Source organism: Daucus carota, chromosome 9 (assembly GCF_001625215.2).
Source record: "Daucus carota subsp. sativus chromosome 9, DH1 v3.0, whole genome shotgun sequence".
Taxonomy (NCBI): domain Eukaryota; kingdom Viridiplantae; phylum Streptophyta; class Magnoliopsida; order Apiales; family Apiaceae; genus Daucus; species Daucus carota.
In genome coordinates, this window is record NC_030389.2 from 12,507,363 (window position 1) to 12,527,645 (window position 20,283).

General features: G+C 34.8%; 2 protein-coding genes across 2 annotated transcripts; one reads left to right on the forward strand and one right to left on the reverse strand.

Moving 5' to 3' along the window:
* Positions 1 to 296: 296 nt before the first annotated feature.
* On the reverse strand, positions 297 to 3,531 carry LOC108201748 (protein LNK3). Its single transcript, XM_017370034.1, has 6 exons — positions 3,248 to 3,531; positions 2,424 to 2,744; positions 2,024 to 2,192; positions 1,455 to 1,571; positions 1,208 to 1,353; positions 297 to 879 (listed from the first exon to the last, which is right to left on the reverse strand). The coding sequence occupies exons 1-6, from the start codon at positions 3,514 to 3,516 to the stop codon at positions 633 to 635; spliced, it is 1,269 nt and encodes a 422-aa protein (XP_017225523.1). The 5' UTR covers positions 3,517 to 3,531; the 3' UTR covers positions 297 to 632.
* Positions 3,532 to 14,431: 10,900 nt separating this feature from the next.
* Positions 14,432 to 15,394, forward strand: LOC108201280 (NAC domain-containing protein 96-like). Its single transcript, XM_017369570.1, has one exon. The coding sequence runs from the start codon at positions 14,432 to 14,434 to the stop codon at positions 15,392 to 15,394; it is 963 nt and encodes a 320-aa protein (XP_017225059.1).
* The last annotated feature ends 4,889 nt before the right edge of the window (positions 15,395 to 20,283 follow it).

The window sequence follows — 20,283 nt, forward strand, 5'->3', positions numbered from 1 at the left end:
ATATGGTGAGCAGGACTATTGTGTGAAACAAGATATCTAAACTGATCCGCATGTTAAAATCCTGATACAGGATATCCATTCACGTCTCGACTTTGTGTTGATCAACTGACAAACCATGCCTAAAGTTTCAACACTATAGAATGAGAGTCGATCCGCATAAGATTTGCCCTTACTGCCGGAAACTGAACCTCACTATATTTGTAGACAATCTGAGAACTGAATATACAGATGTACGTCTTGTCCGTTTGGATAAAAAGTAAGAGATTCTACAAAAGACTTTGAAAAGAAGTACCCGATTCTACAAAAAAAGTATCACATATCGAAGAAACGGAGGAATAAAGTTCATCATCTCAAAACTAATATACTACAAAACCGAGTTATGCAGCTACCTGTGGACTAGGCCCTGCATTTGATCAGCAAGTGTACTGTGCCTATGACATATATATACACCCAAAATTTTACAATACTATTATAGAAGTTTGAAGGGTTTCGCTCCCTAATATATAAAGATTTAGATTGACAACATAAATTGCCTACCACATCTCGTATACAATGATTGGGTGGCTTTCGTGAAAGTCTTGCAGCACTGCTGTATAATCAGTAGTGCCGATCTGTTGCTGGTCATGGTAACTTTATTTTCCCACGACAGGAACTTCAGCATCACCAACCAACATAGGAAAACAAGTGGCCCATGGTTCGCCTGAGTTATACTGGAATTGCTCTGTTCTTCCATCAGCTTCGCATTTTACGTTCTGTGATTCTTTTACGGGGGCTTGGCTTTCTTCTTCTACAAAGAAATCCATCTTGGCAAACATAAGATTGGCTACAGCTCTATCGATGGCATTAGTCTTTGATTCTGTGGCTTCAGTCTCTTGAACGCTGAAACAGAAAAAGATTAAATCAGTGATTAAGAGAAAAAACCTCTTCTTTGATAGGAAGACGCCAAACTAAGCAGTTATCAAACAACATAAATATGAAATTAGGCCATGTCGAGAATGTGTTTATGAGTCGTTATGCCTCATACTTCATGCTACTGATATGAATCAACAAGATTGGAATGATATATTGAAGAAGTTCTCTGGGCAGTTTGATAGGTTTGCCATTTTGAAGTTTATATTTGATTGAGCTCTTTATCAGACAAAGAACTTTGCAATTACAAAATCCAATTTTAGGACAGCAAGAAAATTTTATACATATCAATACATACCTAGATTTTTCATTATTAACAGTCTCTACTGTTTTCTTCTCGATGACAAGATCTCCATTTTGGACTGGGGTTGACGTGTTAGTCCTGGAATTCTCCGCAAGACGATATAAAGAATCTCGAAAGCAATTTCTCGTCTTCAAGTTCAACTAAAAATGCCAAGAAATAGTGCCACTTTGAATTAGTAAGCTTTTATACATCACACTAATTCAATAAATGATAGAGTATGTTTGAAGTCAGATTATAATACCTTTGACGTCACCATTTCAAGCTCCTGAAGCACTGATTCTTCTAGAGATGTCTGTTCATGCATATATACTCTCCCAGTACCATGCTCAGATGCAACAGAATCCTTTAGCACCGGTTCCTTGATTAAAAGTATAATGATTAGTAACCTGATAAGCCCAAGTTTTGGAATTATGACAGACTTTAGTATACATTAGACTCAGAAAAATACGAAGATAAAACATATTATTATAGAAATGGTACAACTGTGAAAATCGGGAGTAAATACATGTCAGCAGTACTAGAAAACATAGAGCATAAATTAAGGATAATCTTTCCAGAAAAAGATTAGTCTTCCCAGAATACAGAACACCCAATTAAGGCTTGAAGACACAGTACAATGACAAAAGGACCCCTATATGTGTAACTAAAAAAAACATTAACAAGGCATCCTTTCTATGAAATTTTGATGTATGCATAACTATTTAGTCTACCATACAATAGATTAATGATCTTCTATAGTCATTAACACCGTAAACCAGAGAACACGCGTCAGGTTTGACTCTTTAAGAGACACAATAGGGAAATTCTCACCTTTATGGATGGAAAAGAATTGCTGGCTTCTCTATTCCAATCTGTTTTCGGAGAAAAGGTATCATTATCATAATAGTTTGAGCCACCGAAATTCGAGTTTGATTGAGGAGAAAAGCTAGATGATCCATAAAGGTTTTCAGTGGCTAAATCTTCATCAAGTAACGAATTCCTGCATAAATGTACAGAAGCAAATGTCAATTATCAGAACACAAATATGCCTTTTAGATGATTACAAACGGAAATAGCACATAATGATGGTACAGCAATACAACAAGGCTGTATTCTTGATTTGTGGGAAGGAAGACTCCGACAACTTCAACAGTTTAATGGCACAGGTAATGAACTATATAGCTTTCTATATGCATCAAATCAATTACTTTAACTCCAAAGTCACGCTTACATATAAATTTCATCCATCTGAATGTCATCAGACTGCCGCTCTGTAGAAGTTCCCCACTGTTGTAAATTATTTTGAAATCCATAACTCATGCTTGAATTACTTGAACACTCCATTTGATGCCGGGATATACTAAGGTCCAACTCATCACATAAATTTTCTGCATCGATATTCTTCTTGTGGAAATCAGATACTCCCCAATCAGACCAGCTATTGGGTGAAGGAAGCCTATCAATTGGTTTCATATCTTTTGGAACAACAAGATCATCTCCATCATTTGAAAAATACCATTCCATAAGAGAAGTCCCAATTTTTAAGCTGGATCTATAACCAAAATTTGGATTACAAACATTAGCCATATCAAACTAGGCACATATGTATATCAACAGGTAATACAAAAGGACCCAATCTTTCACCATAAAACACAAAAACATCACACTGGAAGATTTTTAGACGGCTTGTCAACAATTTGAAGAACAAAATCAAGGAAACCTCCAATATAACAAGCAAATTAACCATTTAGGTGGAAAGAACACTTTTTAAAGAAGCACATATACCTATGTAAATTCACACATATAAGCACCCTATTGGTAAAATTTGCTGATATTAAATCATAGAATGAAGAATTACTTGAAAATCCAACAATACACACACAAAACAAAGGACAAAGAACTCACATATATAACACAAGGCCAAAAAACATATATACTCATTCCAAAAACACATATAAATAACCAAGATAAGCCTGCAGATCTTGAAAAACACTTGAATATACACATAAATGCAAGCACTTATAACACATATTCATCAACAAGAACAAAGCTCACCTTTTAAATTCACAATCTTGAAGACAACCCAGATTCAGACTAAGCAAAACAAGATGACCCAGATGAAAAAACAAGATAGATGATTGTTGTGAGCCAAGAAAGTTGAGAGGCGGCTGTGAAATGTGTTTGGAAAGAGTTGAAGTTAGAGATAGGAAAGTGTATAGTACTAGACTACTAGTACACTTGCTTTTTTGATTTGTGGCTGAGAAAAGAGGGCTCAACTTGTGGATATGAATCATCCATCTAAAACTGGCTTGGTATTGGTCCATCTGGCATCATGGTTAGAGCTAGTGGTTTTGGTGGATGCCACGTGCGAACAAGTTGTGGTAGAGGACCCAGGTTGTTTGCAACTTGCGTGCTCACTTATGTGGAGATTATGTTTAGGCACATATGTGGGACTATACAATTTTGGATAAGTATATCCTCATCTGTATTTCAGCTTATTTTTATGAAATTTAAAGATTAAACATTGGAATTAGGCTCGCGAAAGCTGCAGTATTTTTTATTATTTGAAGCCAGCTGGATTTTTGGCCTCACGACAAGATCAGGGATAACAGTTTTACCCGACTTATGGATACCTCTGACTCGTTTCGAATCGATTGGATCTATTCGAACCTGATTTTTTTGGATTTGAATATGTGGATCTTATTTTTGAACCCGAAAATGTTTGGATCTAAATCTGGATCTTAAGTATTTTGAACCAAGACCCGACTCGAAACCCGAAATCCGATTCGACATATTACGAATTAATAGTTATGTATATGAACATTCTACTTATTTTTATATGCGCGATACATAATTTACATTCATTTCACCAATATTACATTTTTTTTCTTAATTATTGTGCATTAAATAAACAAAAATAATAAAAATATAAACAATAAGTTGAATGATTATAAACCATTAAATTAGCATATTTCACGTGTTTGTTATACTAAATGAAACATGTGAAACCACTTTTTTTCATATTCTTAAATTTTAAAAAAAATATTTACCACATTTTTGATAGATATAAACTTGTTAATTTTTATTTAACTTTAGTTTATGAAGTATTCGAATTAAACCTAAATTAAACCCGAACCGAAACTTGAAAAAATCTGACAAACCGGATTTGGATTTTCATTTTAGATACCCAGACCGACCCGAAATATAATGGATAGATAAGTACTCTAATTCTTATCTTAATTATTTTGTGATTTTGTATCGCACATATATTATGTCATGCATGCATGCAAATTATATTGTTAAATATTTTTATTATAAAATATTAAATTTGTGCGAGCACTATTTTATGCTTGAAAAATTATTTGTGAGCCCAAATTCGGGTAACACGTCTATTTTCGAAAATATCGTACGAGATATTTTTGTTTGGATAATTTATACGGTTTTGAAATTTCGTACGAGTTGCATCTCTTGAGAAAAATATTTATCAGCACATCTTGTAATTTTGAAGGATTTTACAAGGAGCATTTTTTCAAGAAAATGTTTATACTGCAGCAATTTTCAGTCATCATGCTTATTATATGTTGGATTGCGCTTGTAAAATATTTTGCATATTGTCACGGTAATATATATGTCATAAAAAATATTTCAAAACTTGAGAACTAAACTTGTCAAGTAGGGTAGCCTGGGCAAACTTGTAAGTCCCACAGTGCTACATTATCCAAAAAAGAGTCAGCAACTACCGGACATGTCGAGCGGATACAACTTATTTCATCGAAGGCCCCGCTCTCTCACGAGCACAGGGGTTACATTCTTATCTTATTGAAGGCCCCGCTCTCTCACGAGCACAACGGTAATTTAAATGATTGAAAGCCTGTCAATGTGTCACACACATTTGCTCAGGTATATCCATTTGACAAAAAGACTTGTGTCTGCTGCATCCGGCATTTTGCTTTTACACTTGAGGAGCGTGTGCGCCAATTCGGGTTCCATACAAATGCCAAGGTCCTAACTTCACAATAAAGTCCGCATGGATTTTAAACTATACATCTCTCACTTTTAAAAATCTTAGCAGATTTATATCCGATTTGCGTCCATACATATTGTCATACTTGCATCTGTGTACATACTGCTAGCACTATAGTGCTCCATATGTTTTACTGATATTTTATATCTAGTTGTTTCAGCGACTACAGGAATTTGGAAGCTTGAAGATTTTTATTTCTCCACTGCATCAAGCTACACTGAAGAACTGGAGGGTCGTTGTTATGCCATATTTTGGCATAACCTATTTTTCATATTTATCTCCTAATTTCTCTTATTAATTCAGATTAATAAATAATTACTTGGCCATAAGTAATAATCCTCTCTCTGAAACGAGGAAAGAATTAACTATCACAGAAAAATATCTCCAAACGATATCTTTTAAATCCGGAAAGATATTAAAAACTCGAAAATTATATCAGATTAAAATCAATTAAATCAGCATTTAATATAGCTTATCCCTAAAATCTCTAGGGATAGGCTCAATCCTAACAGAACTGCGTGGGCTTGATCCTATAAAAACATAGGTACGCAGACATCTTGGGATATTAGATCCGATACATGAGACAAATCGAGACATCTCTCAAGCTCAGCCCCTCTTTTTTCATAAGCCCTAAATCCCCAAATCATAAAATTCTTGTTGACCAAAATCCTTCGTTAACAATTGGCGACCACAGTGGGAGTTAACTTTATATTCGAGGAGGACGAATAATTATATTAAAGGGTTTATACGGGTTGTTCATAAACTCAAACAATTATCTCGGTTAAAAAAAGACGTAGAGCGGTGGATGGGAAAATTGTCTATGTGTATAGAAAAGGCAAGGCAACGGTGTTCCTTTGCCATGGTGCGACAAAACAGATCAAGCCGTTAAAGAATTAAAAGAACAAGGGTGGCGTTACTCTTGTTCACGCCAAAGGAAAACAATGAAAGCGGAGAGTTAAGGAGCCTGCAATACCCAAAGACTAAGAGGGGGGGCTTGCCAGGCGAGTGGAATTCAAGTGCGGAACTGTTAGCCCCCAAAATCGTTACAAGTTCTTGAAAATTATGTACTCTAATTCTTATCTTAATTCTTTTGCAATTCTGTATCGCATATATATTATGTCATGCATGCATGCAAATTATATTGTTAAATACTCTTACTACAAAAATATTTAATTTGTGCGAGCACAATTTTATGCTTGAAAATTTATGTGTGAGCCCAAATTCGGGTAACACATCTATTTTCGAAAATATCGTACGAGATATTTTTGTTTGGATAATTTTTACGGTTTTGAAATTTCGTACGAGTTGCATCTCTTGAGAATTTTGAAGGATTTTACAAGGAGCTTTTTTTCAAGAAAATATTTATACTGTGGCAATTTTCAATCATCAAGCTTATTATATGTTGGATTGCGCTTGTAAAATATTTTGCATATTATCGCGGTAATATATATGTCTAAAAAATATTTCAAACTTGCGAACAGAACTTATCAAGTAGGGTAGCCTGGGCGAACTTGTAAGTCCCACAGTGCTACATTATCCAAAAAAGAGTCAGCAACTACCGGATACGCCGAGCGGATACAACTTATTTCATAGAAGGCCCCGCTCTCTCACGAGCACAGGGGTTACATGCTTATCTTATTGAAGGCCCCGCTCTCTCACGAGCACAACGGTAATTTTACATAATTGAGGCATGCCAATGTGTCACACACATTTGCTCAGGTATATCCATTTGACAAAAAGACATGTGTCTGCTGCATCCTGCGTTTTGCTTTTACACTTGAGGAGCGTGTGCGCCAATTCGGGTTCCATACAAATGCCAAGGTCCTAACTTGACAATAAAGTCCGCATGGATTTTAAACTATACAGCTCGCACTTTTAAAAAATCTTGGCAGATTTATATTCGATTTGGGTACATACATAATGTCATACTTGCATTTGTATACATACTGCTAGCACTATAGTGCTCCATATGTTTTACTGATATTTTATATCTAGTTGTTTCAGTGACTACAAGAATTTGGAAGCTTGAAGATTTTTAGTTCTCCACTGCATCAAGCTACACTGAAGAACTGGGGGGTTGTTGTTATGCCATATTTTGGCATAGCCTATTTTTCCTATTTATCTCCTAATTTCTCTTATTAATTCTGATTAATAATTAATTACTTGGCCACAAGTAATTATCCTCTCTCTGAAACGAGGAAAGAATCAACTATCACAGAAAATATCTCCAAACGATATCTTTTAAATCCGGAAAGATATCAAAACTCGAAGATTATATCAGATTAAAATCAATTAAATCAGCATTTAGTATAGCTTATCCCTAAAGTATCTCGGGATAGGCCCAATCCTAACAGAACTGCGTGGGCTTGATCCTATAAAAACATAGGTACGCAGGCATCTTGGGATATTAGATCCGATACACGAGACAAATCGAGACATCTCTCAAGCTCAGCCCCTCTTTTTTCATAAACCCTAAATCCCCAAATCATAAAATTTTTGTTGACCAAAATCCTCCGTTAACAATTTGATTAACTCAGCATTTAATTTTCTAAAGGCTAATATAACTGTTAATTATCGGATGCTTCAATTAAATTTAACATATTTTTAATTTTCACTGTCCACTCTGTTTATAATTCGCGTGACTTTAGATGACCAACTGTATTCACGTGACTTTAGATGACCAACTATAAACACGTGTACCCTTAAACACTGCAAGTTGCATTTGCATACGAGTTTTTCAATAAATTTATCATTTTCGGTATACGAGTTGCAAATGAAGAAATTAAATCAAGTGTGCACCTTTTACACACAATACTGCATAGACCAAAATCTTAAATTTTATGTCAATGCCTTCTCGAATTCATATTAATGTGACTCCTATAAATATAGTGTCAAAATCGCCTTCTGACCTTCAAATCAAAACACTTCATCTCAGCTCACAATCTTAAATGACGGAATTTGATTTAATATACAATTGAAAACCCCCCCCCCTCCCCCCAAAACCAAATTCTCCATCTTTATATCCCTCGGAGGGAACCCATTTCTCAAACTGTTGATGAGCTTGTACAAACTTTGTTAGGTCATCAGTCTTTCATTTCAGATGCAATATTTGTCTAAATAAAAAAATTATATCCTCATGATCTGTTTTTGGTTCATATCCGAATGATTTGGAGGTATTTATGAATTTTATGTCTGGGTAATTTGAAAATTTTCTGAATTTTGTTTATTTAAATTTATTTTATGAATTTATAGTACTATAATAGAATTATGTCCAATGCCCTTATTCGGTTAAAATTTAAAAAAATATATATTGAACAGAATTGTTTGACAATATCTTGTTGTTTGATGGTTATTTTGGCATACTAACTACTCTAATTACTCGTCTGTATCACGTGAACTAGCTTAGTTTTCCATATCATCTATCAATAATCATGGTTAGTCTCTCATTGATTTTTTGCATGATTTTACAATATTTGTTGGTCAAACATGTCAACCAAAAACAACGATGATTAATTTGCAAACCAACGAAGAGCTTGCTGGATTTTTTGGCGGTAAGCTCTTTTAAAAATAGTTTCATACTACGCTTATAATTTCTAGATATTAGCATGACACGACTACAATAACCAAGGATAAAAATACAACAACAATATTTGACATAATAATAACAACTATAATTTATCCATAACAGAGTATGTTGGTGCCTTGCACGAGCTACGGTGCTAGTTTATAATAGTATTTAAACTATCTTCTAAATTTCAGCAATACCTAATTAGAGTAGACAAACATAGGACAATACTAGTTTATAACATTGTTTAAACTATTCTTCTAAGGCCCACCAATACCTAACTAGGGTATATAAACATAACATATTAGTTATAGAACACACATTAGGGGGTTGTTATACAGCCACCGTTCGATAACAACCACCAAATCATGGTCGTTGGACTCCTCACAATATTTCATTACAATGTTTCATTGTGGGGACTTAAGTATCACAGTTGTAAACATCGTGTTGTTTACCTTAAAAGGTGCCTAGAGACATACATACAAAAAACCCTAGCCGTCGTCCTCTTGTTTTCTCTCAAAGATAGTCCAGGGGCTTCCACTGGATTTTTCTAGTGGAAAGCCCCAAATCCTTGTTTTTCTCCCGTTTTTATTGAATTCTGTTTAATAAGAACCCAATCTTTTGGGTGTTTATGCGTCTCTCCTTTTGGAGTGTTTGTCTGTCTCTCCTTTTGGAGTGTTTGGTTATGTTATTCCTTAGTTGTATTTGGATTTGTTTGGTGTTGGTTCTTATGAGAATGATTTTGTTGATATCTTTTGGAATCTAGAAAGTCGGCATTGAAACCAAGGCGATGGTGATTATTTCAAGAGCTCACCTTTCACAATTAAAGATTGTTCATCCTTATGGAGTTTTCACTTTCGGCATGTCTATATCTGTTATCCGGCAAGTAGATAGCTGGGGTATTGTCGCTCCGACCTTAGTTTATGTAATCGGGGTTTCTGAACATTGGGCCACCAATAGTTTTTATGTGATACAATCAATTGTGATGCTGCTGTTGTCAGGGATGCTGGTGCTGTTTGGATTGCTTAGGATGTCTTTGATCTCGTTTTCAATTTCAAGAATTTTTAAATTCTATGTGTTAAACGATCAGGAAACAAATCAGCTAATTGTTTTTAGCGTGTTATTTGTTTTTCAGCCTGACCGTATCTGTAGTTGGGAGTTTGTTCTCGTTGTTTTATGTTCTAGTTAATTAAAACTTCTTTTTTTATCAAAAAAAAAAAAAGTACCCGCAATGAAACATTGCAGGGATTCTGCAAGGATAGCTATTTCCTCCAACCCAAACTACCCTTCAACAAGTTCACTTTTGATTTTTGTTAATACTTTTACTTTCATTTTAAATTTAAAATTATTTTCTTATTTTCTTTAAACAAATTGAATTTATCTATTATATTATTCATAATAAAATAAATTTAATCAGTCGAATGTATCCTAATATTAAATTGTTTGTCTTTAATTTGCATATATTTGAGTATATTTGAATACACTACTTGTACTTGTACGTACGAGAATTGTTTTAACGTGATTTATATACTAAACACCAAATTGTCATCACACATCTTTAAAATAAAATTTATTTTTCAAATAGATTTTTCCAAATTGAAATGACATTAAAAAAATAAATTTTATCTTCTTGTTATAAAGAATAAACTAAAAGCTATAATATGAATAATCAGTAACTAATTTTAAAATATATTTTTAAAACAATTCAGAATTAATATCAAATTATAAGTAGAATAAATATAACAAAATAATTAACCTTAAAAGAACATGTTAACAATATAGTTAAAACATGCATCCGATATATTTAAGAAACAAGTAATAATATTCAAATGAGTAAAATAATTCGCATAACAGAAATACATAAAAAAGCTAATAGGATAAAAATAAAAATAAATTAGATAGAAAAATATTTCTATATTATACCAAGAAAAATCAATATTTCCTTTGTAACTATCTCTATTTCTAATTTTAACAATATTTTAATTTAATAATGTGAAATGATAAATTATGCTCCCTCCGTCCCGTCAAGAAGTTTACGTACACTGTCTGCACATATTTTGAGGCTCTCGTAAAATATAATTCTATAACATATTTTTGATTTTTTTTTTTGAATAAAAGTTTAAAGTTCAAACTTTTTTTCAAGAATTTCTTTAAAAATATATATACAATATAGGTATACTTTATATGAACCTTAAAATACGTGTCAAAAAGTAACTTAAGCGGGCCAGAGAGAGTATAAACTCTACATCATATGTGTAGAAACTGTTCAAGGGATAAAATCATGCTCCAAGCAATGTTTTATTGTTAGAACTTAAGTATCCTTAATGAAATATAGCGGGATTTAACTACCTGCCATGAAACATTGCAGAGAATATGATTTTTCACAATAGGATCTCAGCAATGAGTGAATATGATTTGGTGGTCGGACACTTATCCCAATTCACCGGTGCTTGAGGACCGATTTCCTACCTAGTCATCTTTGTCCCTCGATTTAATTTCATATCTTAATTAGAAGCAAGTGTGTTTTAGTTTGACCATTCATGGAAGACATGAGATTGAGATATAGAGCATGTTTGTTACGGCTTCAAGTCGGGATTTAAAGTTATTTTCAACTTTAAACTCAAAAATGTCTGTTTGTGTAATAAGTCAGAAACTGACTTTAAACTAGAAATTGACTTAAAATCATAGTTTAGTTTGAGGTACTTTTTTCTGTGAATTAATTTTTTAAAAATTTTTGTTGGTAAAAATTACTCATAAGACATAAATTACCTGTAAATCACTTTTATTTCTTTTATTATTTTTTTAATAATTTATAAATGATTAATAAGTCAAAATTATCTAAATAAATATTTTAAACTCTCATTTTATCAGTTTATCACATTAGTCAAGTTAGAGGTTATAAGTCATAAATTCAGCCAAACCCATGATCAGGTTTAGGTGTGTATAACAATTAAAACACAAAAATATCATCGGTTAACGTAAAGCTAAGTTGTGCAGACTTCCAGATTCTGTGAAGAATATTCTTGACTATGGCTTAGTTGATTCCTGCCATGAACTTAAGATGTAAATTGCACAGGGATCAAACTGTCAGTTGATTATGCTCTTTTACTGTAATAAAAAAGCATCAACTGCACTCTCAATCGTGCATTTTACGTACGTGCTGATCCTTACAAGGCTTTTTTATAGTATGCTTTCTCTTTTCACTTTCTTTCTTCAAGCTTAGTCTTCTAAGATGGAGTAAAAGTGATGGATATGTTATCCAAATACAAATAGTTTACTGCTATTATGCTGTTTGAGACTTGATATATGTGTATGATGGTTTCAAGAACATTTCAATGTAAATTATGCTGTCCAGCAAATTGATTCATACTCTGTAACTAAGGCTGATGGAGAGGCAGTAGTTATCAAATCGAATGGTGTTAACGGCCTCCTGACATGCTGTGTCCGTCCTAGCAGCATTTTTGCTCCTGCTCACAAGTTACCTGTTCCATGCATCTTTAGTTCATGCTCTTGGAACAAGGCCTATCGACAGGGCCGGCTCTACCTTAAAGCAAACTAAGCAGTTGCTTAGGGCTCCCAAACAAAAAAAGGCCCCCAAAAATTTAAAACCCCTTCATATATATGCATACACAAATATTAATATTTGTTTTATTAAAAAATTTATTGGAAACAAAATTTTATAAAACAATTTTAATTTTTTTAATATATTTAATTAATAATAAAAATGACTTATTATTTAAAAATTAGAATAATTAAAAAAAAATTCATTTAATTGAAAGATTTTTGAAATATAAATTATTTTATTATGTTCTATAAATAATTTTTATCATATTTATATAAATATTTTTTTTCAAAAGAAATTAAAATATATATCACGAATAATTGTGATGAAAATATTATTCCATTTATTAATATATTTCATGTACAAAATGTATGGAATCAAATTATATACTTATATATAATAAGCGTAAGGGAGATAATTTGGTCGCATGGTCACATGGTCCAAAAGCTTATCATCCGTTGGATCGTATATTGAACAAATAAGTACCGTTAGATTAGAACAAAATTAACTTCTACTTCTATAAAACAACTGATATCTACTTGCATGTTTATAATTCTTTTTCTGAATCCAAAACAAATTCTGTCTTTCACATATTTATGATTTTTTTAATCCAAAATAAATATTTCCTACCAGCTTTAATTGTAAAATCATGTAAATAGCACTGTCACAAAATTATTTTTATTAAATATATTTTAAAATTAATAAGCTTAATATTTTAATCCAAAATAAATATTTCTTACCAGTTTTAATTGTAAAATCATATAAATCGCACTGTCACACAATTATTTTTATCTAATATATTTTAAAATTATCAAGCCAAATTAGAATCATATTATAATAATTCTAATATAAAACACATACGTAAATATAATCTAATGGAAGTTTGACGTCACATATTCTACTCAATATATATTAAAATTTGATAGAAAAAATTTAATACTTTGGCATGATACATAAGAGAAAAATAATGGCTTGATTACAATAGTTTATTTGAAGTAATTAATATTTGTGACGGTGTCTTTTATACGGCATCGCCACTGTCGGAAGATCCAACATGTGTAGCCAGTTTTTTTTTACAGAAACAAGTCTGAAAAAGAGAACCTATATATTTTTACAATAGTTCTGACTTACAAACAAATCATAATTTCAAATTTTATTTAATTGAAAATTTTAATTTATTATTTATAAATTAAATTCTTTCACAACACCTACAATATATTTAAAAAATTTATAAATAATTAAAAAGCTCCCGTACCTTGCACGGGCTATAAGCTAGTATAAAAAATAATAGTAATAGACGTAAAAGAAGTCTAAAGACAAGTATGTGTCATAAATAATTTTGCTAGTTAAATGTAATATCAAGTTTATTATAGTAAATGTTAATTATCAATATTAAAGTTACTAAGGTCTTTTTTTTTTCTTTTGTCTATATAAATGATAAAATATTAAGAACAAAAAATTACTCTTTCAATTTGTCTTTTCAGCTTTTACTGTGTGCATCATCAGTTCATAACTCTTCCTCAATGGCTCTAATGTAAGATACTAAACTATTATAATCTTTTTTGATACTTTTCTCATCTTCATCATTCAACATCCAATATTGAGGTAAGGATTTTATAATAATAAATTTATATTACATCAAAAAAATTATAATAAATATGTATGGGTCTCATTTTTAAGTTTTGCTTAGGGCCCCAAATTTGATTGAGCCGGCACTGCCTATCGATTCCGGTAAAAAATCTGTCAGAAGCTTTTCACTCATACGGAAGGTGTAAATTTTCCAAGAGTTGGAGGATGGTTCTCAAACAGCTATGTAACTCTGAGAATCCATAAATCTCCAATAGAATATTCCACGATCGGAGTATACATGAAATTGTGATTTTCTTGTGAAATTATTATTATTTGTTCTAAAAAGAATCCCATACTAGTTATAATAAGGTCGGGCGGTCAGCCTGAATATTAAGCTCGGATAACTTCGGTCACAAGTATCGGGCAGGCCAGGGATATATATTCACAAACCCTATTGTTGCTTCATCACACGTTCTGGAAATCTAGAAGTTAGACACCAGAAATATTATTTCTCGAATAATGGAACGAGAAGGCTGCCAATGTGAGTGTTTGAAGATACCAGGGGTTTGTTTCGACCCCTCTGATGAAGAACTTGTCGCATATTACCAGACAGAAAAAATCGAGGGAAGGCCACTCCAATGCAATCATCTGATGACAGAGTTGCCGGTTTACCATGATGATCTGATGCCTTGGGAGCTTCTCAAAGACGATAATCCTTACTGGATGACATCTTCGTGTGATAAGGAGAATAAAATTAAGAAGACTATCTATGTGTTTACTGAGTTGAGAAAAAAGAAAAGTCGTGTGATAAGGAGAAGCGGACGGGGTTCGTGGACGGGTCAAAATAATCCTGTTGTGAAGGACAGGGCAGGTAACGAGATTGGATATAATAAACTCTTGACTTTTTATGAAGATACTGATGGCAAGAAGGGCAAGAAGGGCAAAAAGAAGATTAATTATGATGATCATGGTCACTGGATCATGCATGAGTATTCACTTTCTGGAAACGACAAATATGTACTATGTAAGATTGTTAAGGAGGTCAGAATCGGCACAAAAGCTTTGATACTGTGTACTAATGAAGGAACAACAATGCGAGAGTTACCGGATATGATTTGTGGAAAAAATGGACAGACAGATGGAGCATGCACGGGTTTGGATGGGGCAGCTAATGACTCTTGTAGTGGTGTTGATGAAATTCAAGACTTTATGACAGCAGACGCTCCTCGTATTGAAGCAGTAGATGTTAACAATCAAGCAGATGATAACATGGAAGGCAAGAAACAAATTCTAGATGACTTCTGGAACTTCGAACTAGATGATGATGTTTCACCAACAGACACAGCTTGGGACGGGTTAGATGATGTGATTTTGGACTTCTCTTCTCCAGATTTGTTCGACTTATGGCCGGTTGAAGAAACACAGGAGCAGTCCTGTAGAATATTGGAAAACCAGGCCCAGAAGAAAATGAGCAATGTCTAATTGGGAAGCAGCAAAGGTGCATTTAAAGTACTAAAATTGTTACTGGGAGGACTTCTGTTGGTACTTCTATTTTGTTTGTAACAGAATTAGACATATATATTATTAATTGATGAGCAGCATTTTGCATAAATTTTGTGATGGCTGCTAGTTTCATCTCTACTTAAGATGTGTAATTCCTACTCCCCTCCTTTTATGCTAGTTTTCCATACACATCCATACTCTCAAAGCTGGGCAATATTAAGTTCTGTATGAATATATGTTTGCACTTAAGGATCCCATCTACTAGATTTTAGCAGCCAAGTTCCATCAATATCCGCAGACAGAGTATATCATGTTAATATTGAATCTAAGCATCTGGCTACCCTTGGAAGGCAACCTGATAGCTTACACATCCAAAAAATTCTTGAAAAACTAACCAGAGATCCACTGCCAACATTAACAGAGATACCCTGATTTTCTTTATCAAGCTTGGAGCCTCCCATACAAGCATTTCTAAAGTATTCTGATAAAGTCTGTGCCCAAACTTTGAACGTGATTTTTGATTTCTTCGAGAGCTAGACAAGAATCTGAGAGCAAAGACTGTGCAATTGTAACAACCCTCTTCTTCTGTACACCACAATATCCTTTATACTACTAATTAATAGTCATTCTTTAATAACACTAGAGTGAGAGCTTCACATTATATGTTTAGTTCCATACCGTGCCTGGCACCCAATGCAATACGGCTGACTTCTCTTGAATTCAATGTCATTATTTTACTTCTAAGTTATTTGCTTATACACTAGTTAGACTAGAAAAACTGAAACAATTGTTCTGTTTGGCCATATGACAGTTTTGGCTTGATCAATCATTTTAATCAGATTGATTTAAGTATTCTGGTAGCAATTATATACATAAATTCTAACTGTTTTCACTATTTGTATCCCAAGTAAGCAAGACTTTAAGCTATAAATATAAGAACTGTAGTAAAAAAGGAAGTCAAGCATTGCAGCATTTTCTTACAACTTCCAACCAGTAATACCACTGTGTTTTTGTGCAATCCCACACAGCTTCTTTCCACCTCATAAAAGGATCTCTTTTCTTGATTAGATTGTTATGGTCACTATGATGCTGCGGAAGATTTGATTATAGTCACTATCACACGGGAAAGAGTGAAATTCATGAGCTGAACAAAATTTAACATAGAACCAAACCACTTACTTAAATCTTGTATAATTTTTAATACAGACACATGCATGCTTACATGTCAAGCTGATACAAGCAACTTATTGCAGACCCTTGTGAGTTTAACATTGAAAGCCTGCTAATCACCGATGCCTTGTATCTTAATGAAACATGCATTAAAAAAAAAATGTCCTGGTGGTCTCATGTAAGCCAAATTATAATATGTGACCCTTATTTATATCTATATTCTTGTAACTAAATTCATATAATATATATTATATTAAGCCATATTATAATATTCTATACAATATTCTTGAGTATGCTTAGTTGATTACTGCCATATACTTAGAATGTAAATTTCACAGGGATCAAACTTTCAATTGATTATGCTTTTTTACTTTAATAAAAAATCATCAACTGTGCTCTCAATAGTTTAAGTACCGATCCTTTCATGGCTTTTTTATAGTATGCTCTCTCGTTTGACTTTATTTCTTCAAGTTAAGATTTCTTTATTGATTAAATCCTATTACTTGTAGGCACTGTGAACGTAATTGAAGCTTGTGTTGAGTTAAAAGTGATGAGACTCATTTACACAAGCTCAGTCTTCTTTGATGGAGTAAATGGAAATTTATAATGGCGACGAATATACCCTGTTCAACCAAGGTACTGACTGCATCAGTTCGTCTTGTGAAAAGCCTTCACTAGAGGATATCGAGATTATGTACATCTATATTGTTGGTACTAAATTTTTCCGGTTGAAAATCTCACATATCATATTTGTGAAGCCTTTTGTTACATGATACAGCAAAATTATTGGCATAGTTATACTACCCTTCTAAATGTTCTTTAGTAACTAGCTAGTTCATATATCACTGATGCAGAATAATTGCAACATAGATTCGGTATCCAAATAGATATATTTTCCTGCTATTATGCTGTTTGAGACTAGATATACGTGTATGATGGTTTCAAGAACATTTTAATGTAAATTATGTCGTCCAGCACAATGATTAATTCATACTCTGTAACTAACGCTGATGGAGAGGCACTACTTATCAAATCAAATGGTGTTAACGGGCTCCTGACATGCTGTGTCCATCCTTGCAGCATTTTTGCTCCCGCTGACAAGTTACTCGTTCCATCTTTAGTCCATGCTTCTTGGAACAAGGCCTGTGAATCGATTCCAGTAAAAAATCTGTCAGAAGGTTTTCACTCATACGGAAGGTGTCAAATTTCCAAGAGTTGGAGAAAGCTTCTCATAGAGCTGTGTAACTCTGATAATCCATAAATCTCCAATCGAATATTCCACGATCTGATTGCTATTTTCTTGGGAAATTATTATTATTTGTTCTAAAGAGAATCCCATACTAGTTATAATAAGGACGGGGCAGCTAATGACTCTTGTAGTGGTGTTGATGAAATTCAAGACTTTGTGACAGCAGATGCTCCTTGTATTGAAGCGGTAAAGCCTAACAATCAAGCAGATAATTACATGGAAGGCAACAAACAAATTCTGGATGACTTCTGGAACTTCGAACTAGATCAAGATGTTTCACCAACAAACACAGCTTGGGACGGGTTAGATGATGTGTTTTGGACTTCTCTTCTCCAGATTTGTTCGACTTATGGCCAGTTGAAGAAACCCAAGTGCAGTCTTGCAGTGTATTTGAAAACCAGCCCTAGAAGAGAATGGGCAATGTCTAATGGGGAAGCAGCAAAGGTGCATTTAAAGTACTAAAATTGTTACTGAAAGGACTTCTGCTGGTACTTATATTTTGTTTGTAATAGAATCAGACATATATATTATAAATCAATGAGCAGAATTTTGCATAATTTTTGTGATGGCTGCTACCAGTGTCATCTCTACTCAAGATGTGTAGTTCCTATTCCCCTCTGTTTATGCTAGTTTTCCATACACATTGATACTCTCAATAATACCCGCGCACAGAGTATATCATGTTAATATTGAATCCAAGCATCTGGCTTGATAGGGTATAACCCGGTCAAGGCACACCCGGGTCCTGATAGGGTATAACCCGATCAAGACGCACCCGGGTAGCCACCGACACCACAGTCGACCCCTCGATCCCTCCAGGATACACCACCCAGGTATGACATTGAATCCGGGTATAACCTAAAACATACCCCCGACCGGGATCCATGCATGTACCAGCCGACACTTGCTGTACAAGGCACAGACTGACACGATAAAGACAAATATAACGGTCAACTACGGACGATAGAGACAAGGCAGGGAACATTCCAAAACACTACTTCTACGCTGACACCTGGACACGTGTAGGGGATCGAGCCCCTACACGTGTAGGACCAGGATCCAGGTACGCACCCTTAAACCCTAATCCTTGGCCTATAAATAGACCAAGGGTCTGGAGTTTAAGGGTTACTCTCTTTTTACACTCATCCATACACACACTTCCACTCAGCATATACTCAAACACTCTCAGCCACCAGCAACCACCAACCAAACGCCTTCACCCACCACACATAGATAGCACTCTCTCTAATCTTCATCCTTCCGAAACCCACGCTTACTCTCACGCCGGAGGCGCTTTGGGGCCAAACCCCCCCGCCGGCGTTGTTTTGTAGGCTCCCATCCAGCAGCAGCACCACGGAACCACCAGTCACGGCGGAGGAAGGACCGGGATCGGAGATTGGCGTTATCATTTGGCGCTAGAAGGAGGGGAAGGTGTCCTCTGTCCTGTGGTCACGGTGCCACTGGACTCATCTTCTTCAACAAACCCCCGAAACGGGGGTCCGAATCACACCAGTAAGCTTTCACAAAACACCCAGCTTCTCAGAACCCTCAGCCATGGCTTTTCTTGATATGTGCATGATAGAAAACCTCACCTGAACAAAACCCTAAATTTGTCTGTAGTAGAGCATGTTAGCAAACCCTGTCTGAGCAAAACCCTAATCTTGTCTGTAGCACATAAAATCTTTTGTCTCACACCTGCACACATTTTGTCACTTAACTATTTGTGGTATCTCTGAAAATAGTAAGTTGACTATTTGGGCACACTATTTTTGTCATCCTGTCACTATCTACACTATTTGTGGGCACTACCACCTAAACAGCAACCATACACCTTGTGTAAGTTCTTGGGACCATGACAAAAAGGACACGCTCCCACCTGGGTCTTCCCCAGAACCCGGATAACCCTCAGACAGACCAGGATAACCCGAACCAGGATCATGCCTCAGGACCCCTTTTCACCCATGTGAACCCGGAGGAGAATCAAACCATCAACCCCAATGACGCCCGGGTCACTATCGAAATGAACCAATACAAGTACACCGACGTACCAATCACCACCCTCCACCTATCACAACTCACCAAAGAGGATTTGGCTGAGGCCATCCGACAGTACCAGGATCGCCGGGAAAGCAACCGCAGACTCGAGGATATCGGTGAGTCGGAGGACTCCGGGAACAGCCGTCAGTCCCGGGGCTCCGTCTTCGACCGGATCGGAGACAAAGCAAAGAAAAAGAAACAAAAGGAAAGTGAGGAAACCCGGTTGAAAATTTTGGCTGAAAGAAAAGAACAGATCCGAAAAGAGGAAGAGGAAAAACTTGAGCAAAAAATCGCCCTCCGGATCCAACTCGAGGAGGAAAAATTGACAAAAGGATCCCGGTCCAAGCGCTACCGGAAGGAAACAACACCCGAACTCATCTCCGACGACGAGGACGAGAGACCGGGGCAAACC

Coding starts and splice junctions, on each gene's coding strand:
- LOC108201748 (XM_017370034.1), bottom strand. CDS start 3,516: ATGGACCAATACCAAGCCAGTTTTAGATGGATGATTCATATCCACAAG. Junction 2,745..3,247: donor CAAGATTGTGAATTTAAAAG/GTGAGCTTTGTT, acceptor TTTTGGTTATAG/ATCCAGCTTAAAAATTGGGA. Junction 1,354..1,454: donor TTGAAATGGTGACGTCAAAG/GTATTATAATCT, acceptor TGGCATTTTTAG/TTGAACTTGAAGACGAGAAA.
- LOC108201280 (XM_017369570.1), top strand. CDS start 14,432: ATGGAACGAGAAGGCTGCCAATGTGAGTGTTTGAAGATACCAGGGGTT.